Genomic DNA, 20042 nt, shown 5'->3' with positions numbered 1-20042 from the left:
GACACACAAACTGTGTTCAAACAAACGGTAGTCTAAGGCATTGGAACGATCTTTAAGACTAGTGACAGTCTGTAACGCTTCACATAAAGTAGGAGGCTATTTGTATGCTAATTCTGCCCTACTATGTATGATACATGAGAACAGTCAGTCAAACACACACATGTACAGCCACACATACACACGCAGACATTTACAAGCACATACTATATACAGCATGTACACATACACCACCCATGTGTAAAGCTCAATGATATAATTTACCTAAAATAGATGTTTTCCATCCTTTTTTGGATATTTAAATGACCATACTGGTGGTTTTACATTCTTTAGTCCTGACTGATTATAGACCCTCATTTCACACCAGCAACTGATTGAATGTGATTCATGTGTTATTGCAATTATATGCAGGCACCAGAAAATCAATGGTCATGGCGTTTTGTAGTCTCATTTAGCCACTTTTTTAAGACACGTAAAAGCCCCAAAATTCATAAGTGGGGTATTAATTGATGTATTTTATTTCGTAGAACAAAACATTAAAATCTCTTGTGTTAACCACAGACCTTATTTCAGGCATCTAACAAAACAAAAAACCCATTGACTTCGAGATGAAGGAACCAGAAGTGCTAAAATGCAAACTCATTTCCAGGTTTTAGGACTCATTCCTGCAGCACCCTGTTAACCATGCAAACTATGCTACAAGTCTTACATTACTATTTTTATTTCTAACTTCCTCCAGTTTTTGTCATAACTTAAGTTTTATTTTTTAAACTCAAAAGAATTCACATTCAATTTTGACAAAGCTGACATGAAAGTAAATTGTCTTTATTGATGCTAGCATATTCCAACAATAGTGATTTAATTCTTTATGAATTAAAATCTGTGAAAAATATGCACATGCAATTTGTCAATGCAAGTGTGACTCAATTGTTTTTATGGTTTTTAGAGTCACTTAGCCAGTATAGCTTTTCAGATATTTGCTTAATTACCAGGCTCACATCTTATATCCCACAGGGGAAATTTTTCCCTTTAGTGAATTATGTCTGTTAATTAGAAACTAATGCAGTATATACTTATACAATTTTTGCCCATTAATCTTAACAAGAGCTTTGCAGTCAAAGCATTGCATTCATGAGCTAATTAGCTTTTGGAAAATCATACCCACTAGACAAACAAAAAGCAGAACTACTGTAAGTGTAAAAACAAAGCGTAATGTGAATCGAAAAAGAGAAACAGTTTCTCTCATTTCATTTTAGCTCTTGACTCTCAGATGTCGGACTGCCCCCTCACTTCTTCACTTCCCCAAGAAGAAAGCTTTAAAAACAGCCTTCTCGCACCTGCATTATCACATGATGATTACATAACTCTGGCAAAACATAAAGCAGACAGAATATTCACTGTAATGGATTACCTATGCACGTTGATTTTCTTGCTGTGCTGCCACGACTAGCACCTCAAAAAAACTTGAAAGTCTGAAAATATTTGGCAGCATTGTAAAGTACATGTGATTCGTAGTTAATGGGCTGAAACAAGACCACCTGTGTGGCTCTTTAAATGATCTAGTGAATGAAAAGATTATAAATAAATTCAGGCTTCACAGTTCGGTTGCTTGATGAGGAGCTAAACCGCTGCTCACATGTGCACTATTGTGTGTCACCCCTTTCAGTTTGAAGTCAGTATCAGAAAAGCAGCAGACCACTTAGTGCCTCCAAAGACTCTACCTAAACCTCAGCTCCAGCCTGAGTCCCAGCATCCATTTTCTGTAGTGAAGCTCAGACATGTTGATCAGACGTACGCTGAGATGAAGGCCCAGCCTCAGCCTGAGAGTGCAGACCCCCCTGCTTCTTCTTCTTCTCCCTCCTCCTGCCAATCCGCAATCCATTTCATGTCAAGAGTCCTCCAGCGCCTCAGGGAGGTGGATGAACACGTCTCTGAGGTGATCACTATCTCCTCCTTTCTATCTTTACCTTCTTCTCTGTCCTCTTTACAAATCTTTTTGATTGTTGCATGTCCTGAGTGAATGTTGATTATATATAATGCCCTGATTATACATTTAGGCTTTAGTGTAATGTGTAGTCAGATGGTGAAATCAGTCCCTTAATTATCCAGCCTGACGAAAATGGCAAGAGCAGGCCTACAGACCTGACGGGCACACAGGCGGATTACTGGCCAGTCTGAGTCCGTGTGGAGAAGGTCGGCCAGCACCGGGCTGCAGGCATCGGCTTACGTCTGCAAATATGCTATTTTGATTATTCAGATTTGCTAAAAACCTGAAGCCTGTGTTGGCTCAGATCAGCACTGCAAAATTGGGTAACACTTCATTTTACAGGTGCGCAAATATTATGGTAATTAGGTGATAATTAGCAAGTTACCTATTTGAAATTTCTTTGGAATTACTAGCAAATCACCTCAATATTTACCTCAAAATGTATCGAGTCATTTAGTGCAGAGGTTCCAGGCCAGCTCCAAACTGTTTGAGGGGAGGCTCAGTGAATGGAAGTGAAAAAATATTACATTAGTAATCAAAAGAAGATCACATAGAATAGCCTACATGTGTGTGAGTTGGTTAAAGAGATGGTTCAGAGAGGAATTTTACTATTTTTCCACTTTCCCAGAGTCAGAAACTAATAAATGCCTAAGGACAGACCTTTTGTTATGGTTATTTGGTGTAGTCTGAAGTTATGTCAAACAGCAATATTAGCCTATCTTGGCTCAACTGTTAAATCTTTGGGATCAAATAAAATAATCATGATAACATAGGCTTTCAGGAATTGAGCGAAACAAAGCAGGTAAACTTAGGGGGTTGAAGGGGCGCCTTTTTCCAAGCTTTGTCTGATGGTAGGCCGACAGTCTCAGACTTTGAAAATCCCTTATTTACTGTATAGTTTTTTGTGAGAATAGTGGTGATGTGTGAGATATTGTGGCATCAAATGCAGTTTAACCTGTTTTAGAGAATTTTCTTAAAATAATGTAAACACTTAAAATATATTTCAACTAAATCACTACTGAAGAAACTGCCATGAAGGTTATTTGTGTGACCACTGCTCCTCTCTGTCAGTGCAGCTTATCTGTGTTTGGCGTTGTCAGGATTTATGGGACTTCTTACATATTAAATCATTTCAGTTTACTTGACAGATGCATCTGCAAGTTGAACATGAACGAACTGACTTTTTTTTATTGGAGTTAGATGAGAAGATTGATGCCACTCTCATGTCTGTGTGTTAAGTACAGAGCTGGAGCCATGACCTGATTCTTCCAGTCTTTGTGCTAAACTAGTCTAATCGTCTTCTGGCTCTAGCTCCACACTGACGTACAGACATGAGAGTATTGATCCTTTAACTCTAGGGGCGCATTTCCACCAGATCCGGCGATGGAGGGCATCTCAGCGCTTTCCATTCCATAGCAGTAGAAGCAGTCGCCCAGTGCATGCTGGGAGTGTTGCGACGAGTTGGAGGTGTCTGTATTTGCATAAAGTTGAAAAACTCAACTTCATGCAAATGAGCACGAAACTAGGACCAAGCTGTCAATATAGGCGATATAGTTCTAAGATTAAACGAGATTCAGCAGTGGCATTGCCTATTTCTCGCCTAAACTGTTTTCAGAAATAGATTTTAGTGGATCGGACGGATTAACAGAAGGTTTACAGTATGAGCAGGCCGCCATGTTGTTTCCTGTTTGAAACAGCGAGCAGAGAACCAGCGACCAATCAGGTGCATCCCACGATAGGGTACGTCACCGCTTGAAGCAGCCAGTTGAGCGGAGCAGTGCGTCCCCTAGCGTCCTCGCCACATCTGGTGGACATATAGCGTAACTCTGACAAAGTGAATAAGTGAATTCCGTAAGTGAAGTGATAAGTAATTCCTTTAAATTGCAGTCTTCGTTATTTTGTATCATCAGTTTGTAGATAATTCAACTTTTCTCATGACATTCCTTTAAACTAATCTTGGATTTAATGATTATCTTTTTAATTAGTTTGCTTTGAAATTTGGCTTTGACTCACTTAAGCCTTAGAGAGTCAATATTTCACTTTTTTTTTGCCTGAACCAACGTTCTTGCCTTTTGATTTCTGTGCCAGGTCTGTGTGGCTGTCTCAGCTTTCTGCTCCTGTACAGTACGAGCAACCACATCAAGTGGGGTGTGAAATTAATGTAATAAGGCAGCCTTCATTCCACACAGCAATGTTATTGTTCTCCTCCCAACAATAGCCTACACACTTAGCTGTCAAATCCTGCTTCTTATTGGGAACGTAGAACAGAAAGGCCTTTCATCATTTAACCGTGTCGTGCTTATTAAATGGTTATTAGTCTACTTAATTATGTCTACACACAGAAAGCTCCCCATTTGTTGGTGGGAGAATGTGTCTCGCTGCACTGAGGAGGCGAGACTGATGGCTTTTCTTTTGTTGCTGTGCTCCGTGTCATCCTGCAGAAAAAAGCTCAGACACAACAGGCTAGAGAGTTTCACACAAAGAGTATAAAGGACAAGGCTGTTCACCTTAGAGGGTTGTTCTCAGCAGAAAGCTCTGCTGGACTCAAGGTGACTATCCTAAGCTCGGTGTGTGACCCCACCCTGGTCTGGTGTTTTGCACTGCCTGCCCTTCACGGTGTGTGTGTTTATTTGCATGTGAAAACATGTTTGGGAAGTGTTACATGCAGACAATTTTCTCCCTTGTTGTTTATTTCCTACAACATCGATTTTTTTGACACATAAACCGAGATGCAGGAAATTCTGTCAGAATTCAATTACTCTTTTTTTCATCAAGGTGTGACTGAAAGCGGTTATAATATATTCTTATAATGACAATGGCTTGTCTTGGCTTTACGGAGCTTTATAGTGAGTTTCATTGTGCTCATTGTTTAGCTGTCTGGTCCGTAACTTGGCGGTTCCACTGTCGCTGCTCTCATAGCGTCGTCTTCAGCCGCAGCATGAAGCTGTTTTCAGTGAAAAGGCTATAAAAAAATCCACTGTACACTACCTGATGACCACCAAACAGCAGACAGACACTGTTATCAACTAGCTGGTGAACATAGTGGAGCATTTAACCGCTTAAGAGCCAGATATTTCCCTCAGGAGTTGGTGGAGACCAAAAACAGAGCTAAAAGAGAGTGAATATTGGACTTACATTCACCAGATATGTGACTCCAAATGAATGATAAGATAATGATGAAGGCTTTGCGCCGAAACCATGGATGTATAAAGAGAACTGAATACAGCGTTGGAGGCGGGGCCCGTTCACTCCTATGAAAGTTACTCAGCGGCGCATGAAGCAAAACAAGTTTAACTTCTGAGTATGAAATGACCCGGATCTTCAGCGGTCTTACGCATCCGTTGGGCCCACAGAGCAGGCGCAGTAGCGTTTCCTTTAACTCTGCCTCCCAACCCTCGGTCTGGGGCTCATTCACATGAACAGAGGAAGGAAAATAACTTTTAGGACATAATGATTTAAATAAGGGCTATTCAAGTGTTCGTACTGGAAGTTGATTTACGTCAATTTGCTTTTACTGCGTTACAGACGTCTCTTTCCCAATGGTAAGTCTATGGGAAAACGTCTTTTTGGGCCCAATGGCATCACGTGACGGACACGGAAGTTGTAATTCCACCGTTTGGCCACTGTGTAAAAATTTGCTTCGTAGTCTGCCGCTCATCCCGGGGGCTTGGCCAAAACGTGTAAGCGTATGTCTATTGTGATTGTGACCCGGTTAAACAAGTGAAATGCTAGTATTTTGTCCTGATTGATTTTGAAATCTGGGATATGTTACCCTATCACATTTTTGAATGATGATGTTTCTCAGTAACTACTGGATGTGTAAATAAGCGACTGTTTGTGAACAAGTTCGCCATGTCAACCGCCATAACACGTGTCAGTATAACTAAATTAAATTTAACAGCATCACAAACGACAGACCATAAAGTTCAAACAACATTACTCTAAAAAGCTTAAAAAAACCCTGAACCCTTAAAACTTGTAAATGAAGTAATGTTTTTATTGCAGGACTGTTAGTTTTATCTAGGTGTACCTAATAAACTGGAAAAAAAGAGTACATGATGTTATTTGCTTCAGTAGTGAAGCAAAGAACAGAGGGCGTGTTACAAAAACAAGCCTCATAGCCCAAGATTTACATTGTTGTCATGTATCTTCTTAATTATAATAGACAGATTTATGTGAAAGCACTGCTGCTTTGCATGAGAGCTTTGCTTTTAACGGCTGTTTCTGCCCCTCGTGCTTTTAATTACCAGTCGTCCTCACAGAGGAGAAGTGTGTGTTCTTGTGGTGGCACTTTGTGGGTTTCCCGGCTCCACCCATCCCAAACAGCCTGCTCCAACTCAACAGCCAGATGTTATAGCAGGACTTACACTAGTTTAATATAAAGGAACGGCTCCTGGTGCACAGGATCAAATTTGATTCCTGAAGAGCAATTGGGATAAACTTTATCACTTCTTGTGTTTATCACCTTTCTATAATGATCTTACTTCTTTCCATAACTGTGTTTTCCTCTTGGCTGAATGTTAGTGAGCAAATGAGTCTGAGACTGTATAGGCTTTAATGAGGCTCACCTCAACTGTCACTCAGAATATCCCCATCTGAACAATAAGACATTCATTGACTAGAAACGCATCATTAAAACAGCTTTGTGTTCCTCATCTTTCACTCAACTTCTCACATTGTCCCTCTTCCTGCACGTACTAACCACCTGTGTTTCTACCAAGTATGCCAACACCTCCAAGAGTAACTAACACATCACAGTTTAAATTTCTAGCAAAAAACCTGTGTGACCTGTAAAAAAATATTCAACATGAAAGTTTCCTCTTGAAAAAAAAGCTTAACTCAAGGTCTACGTACTATGTTGTTGTTGTTTTTTTGTTTTTGTTTTTTTTAAATTAGAAAAACTAGATTAAACTATGTTGAACATTCACAAATGTTTTCTTATAAAGGAATGTTTGAATAAATCTTTTTTTTTTGTCAAACAAATGGTAAGAGTGTTTCAGACAGAGGTGCTGCAGAACAGCCGGTATGAGCAAAATAAATAAAAATAAAATTTTTCGAATATTAAAGGATGTAAACATGTTCTAGTAGAAACCCAAACCTGAAAATAAGCATAATAGGTCCTCTTTAATGACCTGGGTTTAAGTAGTAGTAAATACTAAATGAATAGAAAGATTGAAGTCAATGTTTAAGCTTTTGTTATAGCGATGTGTTTGACGTTAATGCTCATCATCGTTCTGCCTGTATTGTGTTTCTCAGGGCGGCCCAGTACGAAGGGCGTTCCTCCCGTCGGGTGACAAGTGTCACTCATGCGAGAAGCGTGTTTATATGGTGGAGAGGGTCTGTGCCGAGGGGCTCTACTTCCACAGGGAGTGTTTCCGCTGTTCCACCTGCAGCTCGTCCCTGCGACAGGGAGCTCATGCCTTCGACTCTCTACAGGGTACGTGTGTCATCCGATATCAGCTCTCGTCAGAATTTAATCTACATTGTACTAAAAATAAAAGAGTATAAAGTTCAGTATTTATCTGGCTACTTTGTACTGACAGTTGTTGTATTCTTACAGGGAAATTGTATTGCAAACTTCATTTTGATCAACGCAAAAATGGGACAAACCTACAGAGGAACTTTTCTCTACGTTCAGTGAGTACTTTGCCTTTCTACCAGTATCCATCTTATTCTAGCAATATTCACTGTAAGGTATCTAACTCTGTCCTCTGTCTTTTAGAGTCGTCCTGGAGCTGGAGTTCAGGAGCGATGTGCCGTTGATGGACAGAGCTCCGAGTCCAGCAGCACAGCAGACCTGCAGAGTCCATCCTCAGCAGGTACCTTCAGGTCGTTCATGAGGAAACGCCTGAGCTGGCCCCTGAGCGTGACTCGCGCTGTGTGTAACGCCCCCTGGTATCTGTCCCATCGTGTGCGTAGTACAGCGCGGGCCCTCGCCGGCCACCTGAGGGACAATGCCCAGGACTATGCGTTCATGTATGAGCTACTGAGCATGAGCTTGCCCCTGCTGCTTGTTTTACAAGAGGTACTGCTGCAGATGCACACAGAGGCTGCGCCCGACGGGCCCGGCTCTCTACAGCCTCTACTGCTGTGGCTGCAGGAGCAAATAGGGCACCGGCTCATTTAGACGTGTTCATATTTGACTTCAAAAGCCATTAAATCCGTGGCTGAGATGCACATTTAAAGGAGTGTTCTTGTCATAATACCATTTGTAGCCGTGCACAAGCACCTTTGTGATGTTTACTTGCCTTTTATGATGCTCTCAGTGTCTTGGTTGTATTCGTGCATCAGCCAAAGAGGAGACACTGTAGGTTGCTCATGCAACTTTATGCAATTTACTACAGGGGTTAATGAAAGCTGCACCAAATCTTTTTTTTGCAGTGGGTTTGCTGTGGAAACTGTGCTTTAATTGTAGGGTTAGAATAAGTTAAACGAATAGATTTAAATTAAAACAGGCCACAGTCGGTGCATTAAAGACTTGAGACTGCTGAAATCATCTTTGCTGTAGAACTCAACCTTTGGAAAATGGATCCTGCAGTTATAAATGCTTAACTCAGGTTACGACTGACTAACTTGATGCACTTTATCTTTGGGAACTGCCTCGTCGGCGCAGCAGTAAACTGTCAGCTCTCATGTTAACGCTGAATACCTGACAGGTTTTCTTTTGACTATGCATATGTGCTCCTGCCATATATATTTTTTTCTTTTATATCCATATATATGCAGGTGTTTGCTCATTGTCTTTTTATACTCCACTCCGTTTACTTTCATGAACAGCTTTTATTGATTATTGAATGGATAACACCAAAGAGTCTCTCCTGTCTGGTGAGTTTCCTTCTCAGTATTTACTTCTACTTTGCTGCCATCTACTGTTGACTCTCAGAAAAACCATGAAGGCTAAATGAGACACCCCGCCCCCCTTCATTTTTTATAAACCTCTCTGTATAACACTAAGGAGAATTTTAAATATGTCATATTTTTTTTATTTACTGTAGACAATAGAAGCTGGCGAGCATGCTGTGATGTGTTTGAATGTGTTTGCCACTCTTGCCATAATTTTAAAGCATGTTGTTGGAAGATCAACTGCGAGCCTCTTTTTGACTGGAAGCCACACAGTTGCTTCCTATTCAACTAATCTAATGATGCTTACAGTATGTAGCACTTTTTGTTTTGTTTATATAATATTTGAAGACTTCAGGCATTGTTTTAAGTGTTTACAGCATGATGTGCTGGATATGCAATATGATGTTTGTGTTTTGTTGTCAGCTACCTAATATTTCATGTTGAATTACTGAATCTGCTGCATGTAATATGAGGTAGTTTACAGTGTTTTATAAAACCAAAGAACTCTTCTCATACACACCGACTGGACTTTTCTTTTATACATCTGTATGACAAGATGACAATCATGCAAACGGTTAACATGTGTAATGGTGCCGACATACAGATATCGTCTTCATTATTGAATGTCATTATTTTTGCTTTGTTTTCATAAACTTTTTCTACTTTTGTGCTTTCAGCTGTTGTTTGTGTCTGAATGTGTTTTAGATCATTTTTTCTCTTCTCCTCTCGTTCAGCTGAAGCCTTTTATGAAGCGTGTGAGCCCGCTGGATGGTTAGGAGACATGACGTTTTGAAGGTGATCTCACCTGCATGGTCACATGGTCATGTGTCATACAGTAGTTGTGATGTGGCTACAGACATAAATAACTGACTCAAAGTGACTTAACAACGTTGCTGAAGTGATTAAAACTGTTTGTTTTGACGTGACACTGAGATTTGACTAAACTAAACTCATGACTAATGAACGGCTTCAGTGTTTCACATTGATCCTTCAGAACTAACTAATCCTGTTCAAGAATTACTGCCTACATCTCCTATTTTTGTTTTTTTGTGGTTCAAAGTATGAATACTGAAATTGCAGTTCACTCTGATTATCTCGCTAGTACTAACTTTTAAAGAGAAGAAACCAAGGACATGTCAAATCAGGTTTTATTCCAATTTTTTTTTGCACTTTCACAAGTTTTCTTCTTAAAACATCAAATTTTCAAATCAAAATCAGCAAGAAGTATCATTCGACCGACATGTTCTGTAAGTATTAATAACCAATAGTTAACAAAACAGTTTCCACAAAGGTCCATTCAGTAGCTGTTTTGGCGCTTTTGATTGCATCATAAAGCCTTCCAATATGCACTTTAACAAACTATTGTTTTCAAGGTCAGTAATAATATTTGAATCTTAAATTCAAAACCAACATGAATGAGGAGCCACATCTACAATTCAACTCCTGTGGGGAGATTGTTTTGTCAACTATTGTTTCCAAGGTCAAGATTCAGCTTCATTTTACCAATATTTTGCTCAAATAAATGTTAATGAGCCGATGATGCATTTTAAAGGGGAGCTCCACTGATTTTACACATCAAAGTCTGTTTACAGGTCTTGAGGAGAAATATATGTGAGCATAGTTGTATAAAGCATTCAGTGTCTCCAGAGGGAGCTGTGTGAAGTCTGATGAATTGCCTCTAGTGATGTCACTTGAGTCAGAGTCAGTTGGAGCTATGGATGTATAAAGAGAACTGGATACAGTAGGCGGGCTCCCATTCATTCCTAGAGTTGCTCAGTGGCGCATGAAGCCAAAATGGCTCGACTACCGTGTGATAAAGTGCACGGATCATCCGGCGATCTTCTGCACCATTGAGCCCATAGAGCAGGCGCAGTAGCGTTTCCTTTAACTCCGCCTCCCAGCCCTCGCTCTAGCCTCGATCTGGCTCATTCACATGAGAGGAGAAAGGAAATAACTCTGGTTACAGCTATTAGTGCATTTTACAACTTTTAGAACCTAATTATTTAAATAAAGGCTATTCAAGTGTTCATACTGGGAAGTTGATTTACCCCAAAAATTATCCGCTGAGTTACAGACGTCTCTTTCCCAATGTAAGTCTATGGGAAAAAGTATTTTTGGTCCCAATGGCATCACATGATGGACACAGAAGTTGTAGTACCGCCGTTTGGCCACTACAAAAATTTGCTTCAAAGCCCGGCGCTCTTCCTGGGGGCTTGGTTGGAGACGACAAGATTGAAAATAAAAAAAAATAAAAATCTGGGGTTGTGGAGTTAAGGCCTTTACAAACAGGGTTTTTCTGTTTTGTACAATTAATTCGCAAATCAATATATTTTTCGAACTGTTTTGTCATGAATACAGAATGTGAATATCACGCCGCGAAAAAGTGCCATACTTTTTTTTTTCTGAACGAGGTTGATTTTCTGAGCTTTCGCACTGCGAATAAAGGCATCAACTAATGAAGTTGTGCAGAACCGGTTGAGTTGCACCTATATTTATGAAACGACAACACTTAGGCTCCATAAATCAAACCAGCAACCTTTATTCTCCTTTCAACCTTGACAAAGGCAGCACAGACAAGATCCACTCTGTCCGTTCTTACCTTTCACAATAAAAGCCTTAGACAAATAATATTCGAGGGCGAGTAGTTTTCATTTTCGTGTCATTTATTCATCGCGCCCCCTGGTGTGTAAAGGCCTTTAGAAAGAAGTGAGTAGCCGCTACTCGCATTAAACACCTGAATCTAAAATGAACTGTCAGTGTTTGTCTGGCATTGTGGGTAATCTAGGCACCAGGTTTTGACAAGGAAGATAAATGTGTGTAATACAAAAGACCATATCTCTGATTCTGCTGCATCGATTTTGATCCCTTTTTATTTAACTGTCCATTGTGAGTTTGACAATGCTGTAGGAGTGCAACGGTGAATCGGTGGAGTTCTCTTAAGACCCTGAACATTAAATAAATAACTCCCCTTGTAACTGAGAAAAAGAAGAGAGCATTGGTCCGTGTGACTCTGATAAACCGGATAAATAAAGGTTTAAAACATCTTTTTATTTGAACATTTTCATGATGATCTGACAATAACAGCAAAGAACCACTTAACGTTTCCATACAGAGGCTCAATAAAACACCATTTAGACAAACTTCCTCTTTCAGTATGTGCGATGACCTCTGTAACTTTAGATTCTCACCGCACGACTGACAGGGTTTATAAAACACATTAGTGGCATTTCTCTGCCTCCTCCTAAGTGACTTAAAATGAAATGAAGTACATATGCGTCGTGTTAGAAACTGTTCAGGGATGCACTTTGTGCTCAGAGCAAATTGCTGTGATACATAAAAAAGTCCTTGACTTTACAACACCAGTTTATAATCTTTTCAAACTCCTGTATTTCCTTTGATTCAAGAGTAAATATTGAAGGTTAATTACACTTTTAAAAAACGAGGATGTCCACCATTTAACATTTCCACGGTGACCTCTACTCCCACTACTCTTATAATAAATAATCATGATGATTCTACTGGTATCTTCATGACTGTAGAGATATGTAAACACTAAATGGAAAAGGCTTGACTCACTGAACTTATGAGTGTGTGCCAGTAGATAAACTGTCTTCAATACTCAGAAGTTATTTTATTCATCTCATCAGCGCTGGTTAAGTTTAGGATGAGTACACGTGGGTGCATATCTCTACAGTGATATACAGATTAAAGTTTTAGCGGTATTCAAATTGATGGTTATCATACCAGGTACTTTTGCTGATCTACAGATCGGAAAAAAACTGACATAAGTGTGTGTGAAGTTAAAGGTACAGATTGCCATAGTCTTGGGTTTTTGTTTAGTCTGTTTCCTGTTTTATTTTGATATTTCACTCCTCATGTGTCTGGGCTTACTTCTTGTCTTAATGTGATTTCCCGCCTTTTTGTCCCTCATTAGTCCTGCATTCACTTCCTGCTGACCTGTTCCCATTTCTCCAGTTAGTCAGTCACTATTTATACCACCTCAGTTTCTTTGTTGGTTTGTCTTTTGTCATTCATGGAGTTTGGTTTGCCCGTTACGCACCAGATTCAACTGTTATCAGGCCGTTAAATAGGCGTTATCAGTCGCTATAAGCACCATAGATGTGGCTCCTGTGTTGTAAAGTGAAAGTGAAACTTGAAAGCAACACGTTCTAACATTGTTGTAAAACTGAATGAAATGTCACGTTTTGAAAACAACTTCTTTAGGTTTAAGCAACAACAAAAACATGTAAGTTTAGGGAAAAACATTGTGTTTTGGGTTAAAATATCTACAAACACGAAGACAACTACACATTATTGGTTTCACACAGGATGTGATTCCTGTGTTCTGTGTCCCAACCGTTGTTGTCCTAACCCCGAACCCTTCACACTACAGCGCCTGACTGCTGCTCCTGTCATAATTGCTACGGTCACTAGAGGTCGCTGTCGTGTTCTTGTATACCTTCTTTCGGTGATCTACCATGTGAATATATGATAAAAACCTACTAGTGGGTGTAGTAGGCCGATAACACCAATTTAATAGCCTGACAACAGTCTAATAGCCTGCGTTACCTGCTTGCTGTTACCTGCCTGCATTTTTTAATTCTCAGTTTGTGAGCCATTTGTTTATTATATAATTTTTCTGCACCAGTCATTCTGCTGTTTTCTGCCTATATGCAAACTAACATGCTTTGGTTATATAACGTTCCGTTGTCAATCCTTTCAGGATCAACTTAAAGGAAACTAATAACTGTAGCCTAACTGATATTATTAACAATAATAATAGTGTAATACCGTAAACCGTGATATTTTCTGAGCTGGTTATCACACCGTGAAAATCTTACACTGTTACAACCGTAATGCAGATTCCCAATGTTTATTTCCTGTTGTTTTTCAGTCAGAAGCTGCCATGCAAGTGAGCCACTTTACCCACAGAGGACTGAGAATTAAAGAATAATTATAATTCTTCATGACGTTGTTGTATATAATTGTTTATAATTTACACAGACTTCATGAAAGTGTTTTAGAAACGTTTTTCTTGTGTTTTGGAGCAATTTTTGATTGCTTTTTGTGCCACAGTATTTCTCAATAAATGTTTGTGTTGCTACTGACGTCAGACTTTGTTTATCAGAGACAAAAGATATTTTGAATGATTTTGATCTGCTTCAGTTTTATTGGCTATAATCTACTATGCAATTCTATATAATAAGTCACTTATAGGGCTGAAACCAATTATTGAATACAGTTTGTCCGTATATCAAACTGTCTGGTTAGTTAAATTATTTTTGCATCCGCGGTAAATAGAAAAAAGATCCCATAGAAATGAAAATATAGAAAGTCTTTCTTACAGCGCGTGACCATCACAACTAAAGCAAATGTTCACAGCTACGATCTATAAAAGTAAAGTGTTATGTTACATTTCCTCAAAGACCTAAAGATCCATTGATGGCTTCTGTCCAAAGGTTCATGACGGCACCGTTTAGTTCATGAATACCCTCACATCTCTTTCAGTGAGCAGTATTGACCTCTGCATCTCTGCATAAATGGGCTCAAATCTGGTTAATAAAGTACATAATAAACTAGAATTCCCCTGTGTCCACTTTAGTCCTAAAAGTCTGTCATCATAAAAGGAAAACGCTCTCTTGTGTTGTGTTAAAAGCTGTTGAGGAATGCACTTGGAGCTGGGAGGGCTAGGCCTCCATTGACTTGAGAAAATTGCTCGGCACAAAAGATTACTTATTTAATTGTACTTCAGAGTGTGAACCAAAAGACGTCCTTGACTCTACAAAGTCAGTCCGTGTTCTGATTGAAAGTCTTTATCGCCTGACTTGGTTAAATAAACGTTCAAGTCTTTAAGTATCAAAGAGTAGAATGACCAGCAATTTGACTCAGAGTTTGATGGCAGCACTTTTTGAATATACAAGGAGAAGATTTAGCTGGGTGGTAGTCCATGTGTTACCTCTCTCGCCGTATTCATTAATGGGTCATTTAAAGGGCAAATTCTCCAGTTGTTTGTAAGTATAAAGACATCCAGATAATAAATCGAATATATGTACAGATTTGGCCTGTGTGTTTGCCTCTCTTTAGTTCTGAAACTCAAAGTAAATATGAGCTTTTAATATTTGAAGTTTTTAATGTGTTTAATTTTTCTAAATATCTTGGGAATTTATGAGAGCCTCTCAGAGGTAGAATGAGTGATAAACATTTATATAAAGCCTTCAGAAATCAGCCCTCTTCACGGAGTCCACCATGTTGCTCTGCCATGTTTCTACAGTAGCCCAGAACGGACAATCCAAACACCGGCTCTATAGAGAGCCTTTCACATTTTGACGTTACCGTAAAAGCCGGCCATTGAATAAAGCCTCAGGTGGGTTTACATTGGAGTTAGTTGAAAGCCCGGTTCGTCACATACTGTTGCTGAAGGGTGCCTCCGTGCGTCAGTTTTCTGATGCCGAGAGGCACTTACCAAACGGCGGTATTTGACAAGTTGGGAGTGAGAACGAGTTGGTTTTGATGCTGAAAATAAAGTGACGCCAAGGGGCATGACAAAGCGGCGGTATGTAACGAGTTGAGATGAGAACGTGTTGGAAGACCACCATGGTTCTCCGACACGCTTGAAAAGGGAGGGGTATTCAGTTGGTTGCAATCTGCAACCTCATCATTAGATGCCACTAAATCCTACACACTCTATCTTTAAATGAAACTTGCAAAAATAGACAGGACAATGACAGGTGGGTCTATGTCAGGTCAAAGAATACAGTGAACCTCAATGAGTGTTGTCATTAGCAGGAATATTTATGTGATTACTTGCTGAGGGAGGTATTTGAAGGAGCTCACGACAGAGCATTTAATGTTCACAAAAACAACTCTGTGGATAAAAAGTGTATTAAAAACATGATAGACAGACATTCACTGAATATTTCAATTAATTCTGAAAGAGAATTTTAATACAAAGCTGGTGACTAATTTCAGACATTTCCACGGTCATGACGGCACAAAATATTTTCCTTTTGACCCCACAGAATGGTGTGATTTTATAAAACACAGTCCTGCAGGATGAGCAGCACTTTGTTGTGTGTGCATCTCTTGTGGAGTGCCATCTGTTTACTGACCTCCTGTAACTTTTTCTTTTCTTTTTTTTTATTAAATGACCTTTCCTTAAATGCAAAAAGAGCAGAATAGAAAACAAGTTATACGGTAACAATGATTAGCATTCAAGCAACAGAGCAATCAGAGCCTGAAATTGCATTGAAATTACAGAAGCTGTGAAAGGTGATGAAAAAAAATAGAAATGCTAGGACAAGATGAATCTAAAAATGTAATGTCATTATTTTAGCACTTTCACGCAAATCGTCCTTTTAAAGAGTCAAATCTCCAAAAGGGAGGAGACACTCGCTGCCAGGCTGCTGGAGTAGATAATCTATATTCTAGCTGAACGTTTACATTTCCTCTCAGGAGAAAATTAGAATAAAATAGACGTCATTTAAGGCTATTTTTTTCCCCCCATTCTTACAATATTTTGCAATAAGAAAACATGGTAAAAAAATAAATGGCTTCACATAACAGAGTATCAGGAGCTGATAAACAAGCTCTCTGTTTCATATTGACGAATGTAAGAAAAGGACTAACGTCATTCTATATCTTATAAGCCTCATATAACAAACCACTCAGAGCCTATCTGACCATCTCATACTAAATAACAGAACACCGAGAAATACATTTAAGGCCCCGCTGGACAGATGAAAGAAACAGTGAAGATGTCTTCAGTGTGGTGATGCTGCCAGTCAGCGAGGCTCCTCTCTGTCTGCTTCAGTCTGTTTGACCAGACAGCAACAACATGGGACAAGTCTTGTAAAAAAAATAAGGCTTTAAGTATAATCACCGGACAGGAATAGTCATATTGTTGTGCATATTGTTGCTCAGTTTGTCTGAAAGGAAAACAGAGAGATATTTCTCACCATAAGTCTGTAAAAGTTTCCTACATGGCTGGGACATGTTCTCCATCAGGGATGAGAGCTTAGCCATCATTCTCCTGTCTCCCAGCACCTCCACTGGGTCGACGGGTTGTCCCAGGACAGACCTGGCCTTCTTAACCTAAGTCTGTTAAATACAAAGCTTAATTTTTCCAACAAACTATATTATTCCTTGATTGTAGATTTTTGACTCCTGACTTTTGTCAGTTCCGTTGCTCTATACAGCTGCGCACTATATAGAAAATATTTCTTTTTCAGTGGAGAATTTCAAAAGTCGTCCCTCTAAATGTGCAAATATGCACAAAGCATTCAGTAATCACTTCTTAAAGTCACCAGTGTACATTTTATTAACTGAAAGAATGTTTTGGATCCTTGAGATCGCGCTGCCTCCTCTGAATTTAACTGGTGCTCACAAACATTTGTAATTGCATTTTTACGAAAGAAAATTGGTAAGTTCAAAACCGACAGCCTTCACAACCAAAATCCTTCAAATTTTAGTTTTTGTTTGAACCCAAAAATTCCTTTCAGCTGCTCAAATCGAGTCTCTGCAGCCCGTTTGCTTTAGGTAACTATGCTGCTAATTTGGATGTCATGTTTTGCCTCGGATTGTCAGTTTTAGGTTTCTGAGCATTTTTGTAAGGATTACTTTTGTGCACAGACCTTTCATATAGTGTTTGATTTTCATCATTTTCATTCCATTTCCTTTTAATTAATGAATTCAATTCACCTCCATTATATTGGGGAGAAATCTTAGAGGCATATTTTCAATATTTGGGAAATAAAAGCCAAGCATGGGTAAGCGTGTATATATCTATATCTATCTATAGACTATCTATAGATAATGATTTGGGTAAACAGACTCTTTAATATGACCACATTACATTGACAATTCCCATTGGTTCAGTCCAGATAATTTCATTGAGATATCTCAGAGTGACAGTGAGTTTGGCCAGACCTCTCTCAAATGTCTCGAAGAGATCCGTGCTGTAGGTCTGGCATTGTTTGACTTTTTGAAATATCTGGAAACCAGCGAGCGAGACGGAATAAGCATGTCTGAAAATAGCAACTGAATAAAAACTTGGAAAGTACTACAGTACATGTGACGCAGAACCATGAAAACACTGCTTTTGTTTTCCTGGAAAGAGCTACATGTATGTAACTGAACAACACAATCACATGTAAAAACTCTCTGAAATGGGTCAAGCTTAAATCACTATGATGGTGAATGAATGGGAAACATGCTTCACTTGAATAGCATTCCACATATATAGAGGCAACTTAGGAGTTTCATTGGTAAAAGGCAATATAGATCTTTTTTCTTTGTTGATTTCTGTATTGACTTTAAAGACCATCACACATCTCTGGAGAGGCTTTCAGCAGCATTAACTAATAGATTTTCTTCTATGGCAATTTTGCCTTTAGTAGAAATAATGAGAAATAAAAAAAATGTGTAGAATACAACAAAGAATACTTATATTTATCTATTGTCCACCACTTTAATGATCAGGAGTAGAGACAAAGCTACATTTTTCCACCATTTGGAGGCTTTTAAAGGGTGATGATATGATATTGCAGGTTTAAGTAGAGGACCTGAATGCTTAGTCCACCACTGCTGTCAGTCATGTAATGTACTGTCTTCTACTTACAGTGTATCATACTCCCTTTTAATAAGGCAGTGCATTTCTGAATCAATAGAATTTGAGCTCATTATTAGGATAAATCAATCTCTTCACATATATATATATATTTCATGTTGGAAAGGTTGTTCCAGTTCATAGCATCATAGCAGCTGCTCTTAGTTTTGGTTGAGGATGCTACTACAAACTGGATTTCTTGCCAGCCTCATCCTCTGACATTTAAGCTTGGATAGCGACAATGCCCTTCAATAGTCTATTGTTCTGAACCATCAGTAAAGCCCAGGACCTGGGAGCTGTGCTTTTTCACCAAAAAGCAGAAAATGATCACCCATAATCAGACATCATACGCCAAGATGTCTTGAACAGGAGCATTTCCAGCCATTAGGTGTAATTACACTCCTGTACCTGCCTTTATATACCTCTGTATTCATATCAAATAAGCCTCCCTGCACATGCTAAGACCACAGCCCTGTCTGCCCTTTATGGAGGACAACAGCAGTTCTGGCAGCAGTTAAGAAAAACACCTCAGAGACGTAAGCAGGACCGACACTAAGGATGAGTAGTTTGGTTCAGGAAGTACTGTATGGGTTTGTTATTGACTTGTGATATAAGGCTTCAGAACAGGAGAAATGTTATCTGTCCTCCACTATCATCAGAGATCTTTGAACATGCACATTTCAATTTTTTTTAAAATTATTGTACATCAATGTCACTGCTGAGATTGTGTGTATTACAATATGTTTAATGCCTTTACTATAAACATATAGTAGCAGCTAAAACCAGCGTTTCTACAGGAATCATGCCTTCTGAATATTTTTCTGAACTAATTTTTTTGCCAGATGGCAGAAATTCGACGGTGCGCTGATTCTCTTTGATGGCGGGACATAAAGCTCTGTTCTAAAAGCATGCATCTGTGTGATATCACAAAATCCTCTGCCTCAGATACAATCTGCCTGCACATCTGGTTATAATCACATTTTAAACATTGGTTATGCAATAATCTGTCTTCAATGTCTGTGTCCTACTGGCAGAGTCTTCTATTGAGTAGACAACTGAGCTGCCACAGAGATAAAGAGATTTGTAGGCGACTAGCAGGTATGCAAACTGTTTAAAACTGTGATAAAAAACATGCTGCAGCCGTATAGTGAAACATTTGAAACTTGTGAGGATTTTGTTGGAACGTAATTTAATCAAGTGACCTATTTATCCTTTATAACCTCCACATACTGTACAGCATATTTAATGGTATGTACAGTGCTTTCTTGGGTACTTTCATGCTGCAACGCATCATTTAATTTTAAATCTCAAATTTATAAATTGATGTACAGCCCCTATAATTACACATTCACAGTCAATTCTCAAACAGAAAAGAAAATGATTCAATATACTGTTTCCTTCCACCGATACATGCTGGAGCAAATACCCAAAAAGCTTCCCATGCATCTGTACAAACTAACCATGCAAAATCATCAGATGTATAAATACATTTCTACATTTATTCACATAAAAAAAGAACATTTGAATTTGTCATTTCATTAACAAAAATACAGGTCACCTCATATTTTATATATATTAAAAGTCTGCACTGATGGAATATTGAACGTGATA

General features: G+C 39.0%; 1 protein-coding gene across 9 annotated transcripts in view; it reads left to right on the top strand.

The window, feature by feature from the left end:
* The window catches only part of mical2a (microtubule associated monooxygenase, calponin and LIM domain containing 2a), a 46195-nt gene extending 32260 nt beyond the window's left edge, over nt 1–13935 (top strand). For 2 of the 9 annotated variants that reach the window (XM_074617438.1, XM_074617428.1), the window contains 5 exons: nt 1664–1933; nt 4426–4533; nt 7241–7421; nt 7545–7621; nt 7707–9503. In XM_074617438.1, the coding sequence (XP_074473539.1) occupies nt 1664–1933; nt 4426–4533; nt 7241–7421; nt 7545–7621; nt 7707–8111 (1041 nt within the window). In that variant the 3' untranslated portion in view covers nt 8112–9503. Of the gene's footprint in view, nt 1–1663; nt 1934–4425; nt 4534–7240; nt 7422–7544; nt 7622–7706; nt 9504–9561; nt 9623–12761; nt 12806–13721 lie in introns of those variants that run through there. The other 7 variants (XM_074617462.1, XM_074617470.1, XM_074617453.1 and 4 more) reach the window with 7 other exon arrangements.
* Nucleotides 13936–20042: the final 6107 nt, after the last annotated feature.

Source organism: Sebastes fasciatus, chromosome 2 (genome assembly GCF_043250625.1).
Source record: "Sebastes fasciatus isolate fSebFas1 chromosome 2, fSebFas1.pri, whole genome shotgun sequence".
NCBI classification, from domain to species: Eukaryota; Metazoa; Chordata; class Actinopteri; order Perciformes; family Sebastidae; genus Sebastes; species Sebastes fasciatus.
Note: the sequence above shows the minus strand (reverse complement) of the source record. Positions and strands in the feature narration are given on the sequence as shown.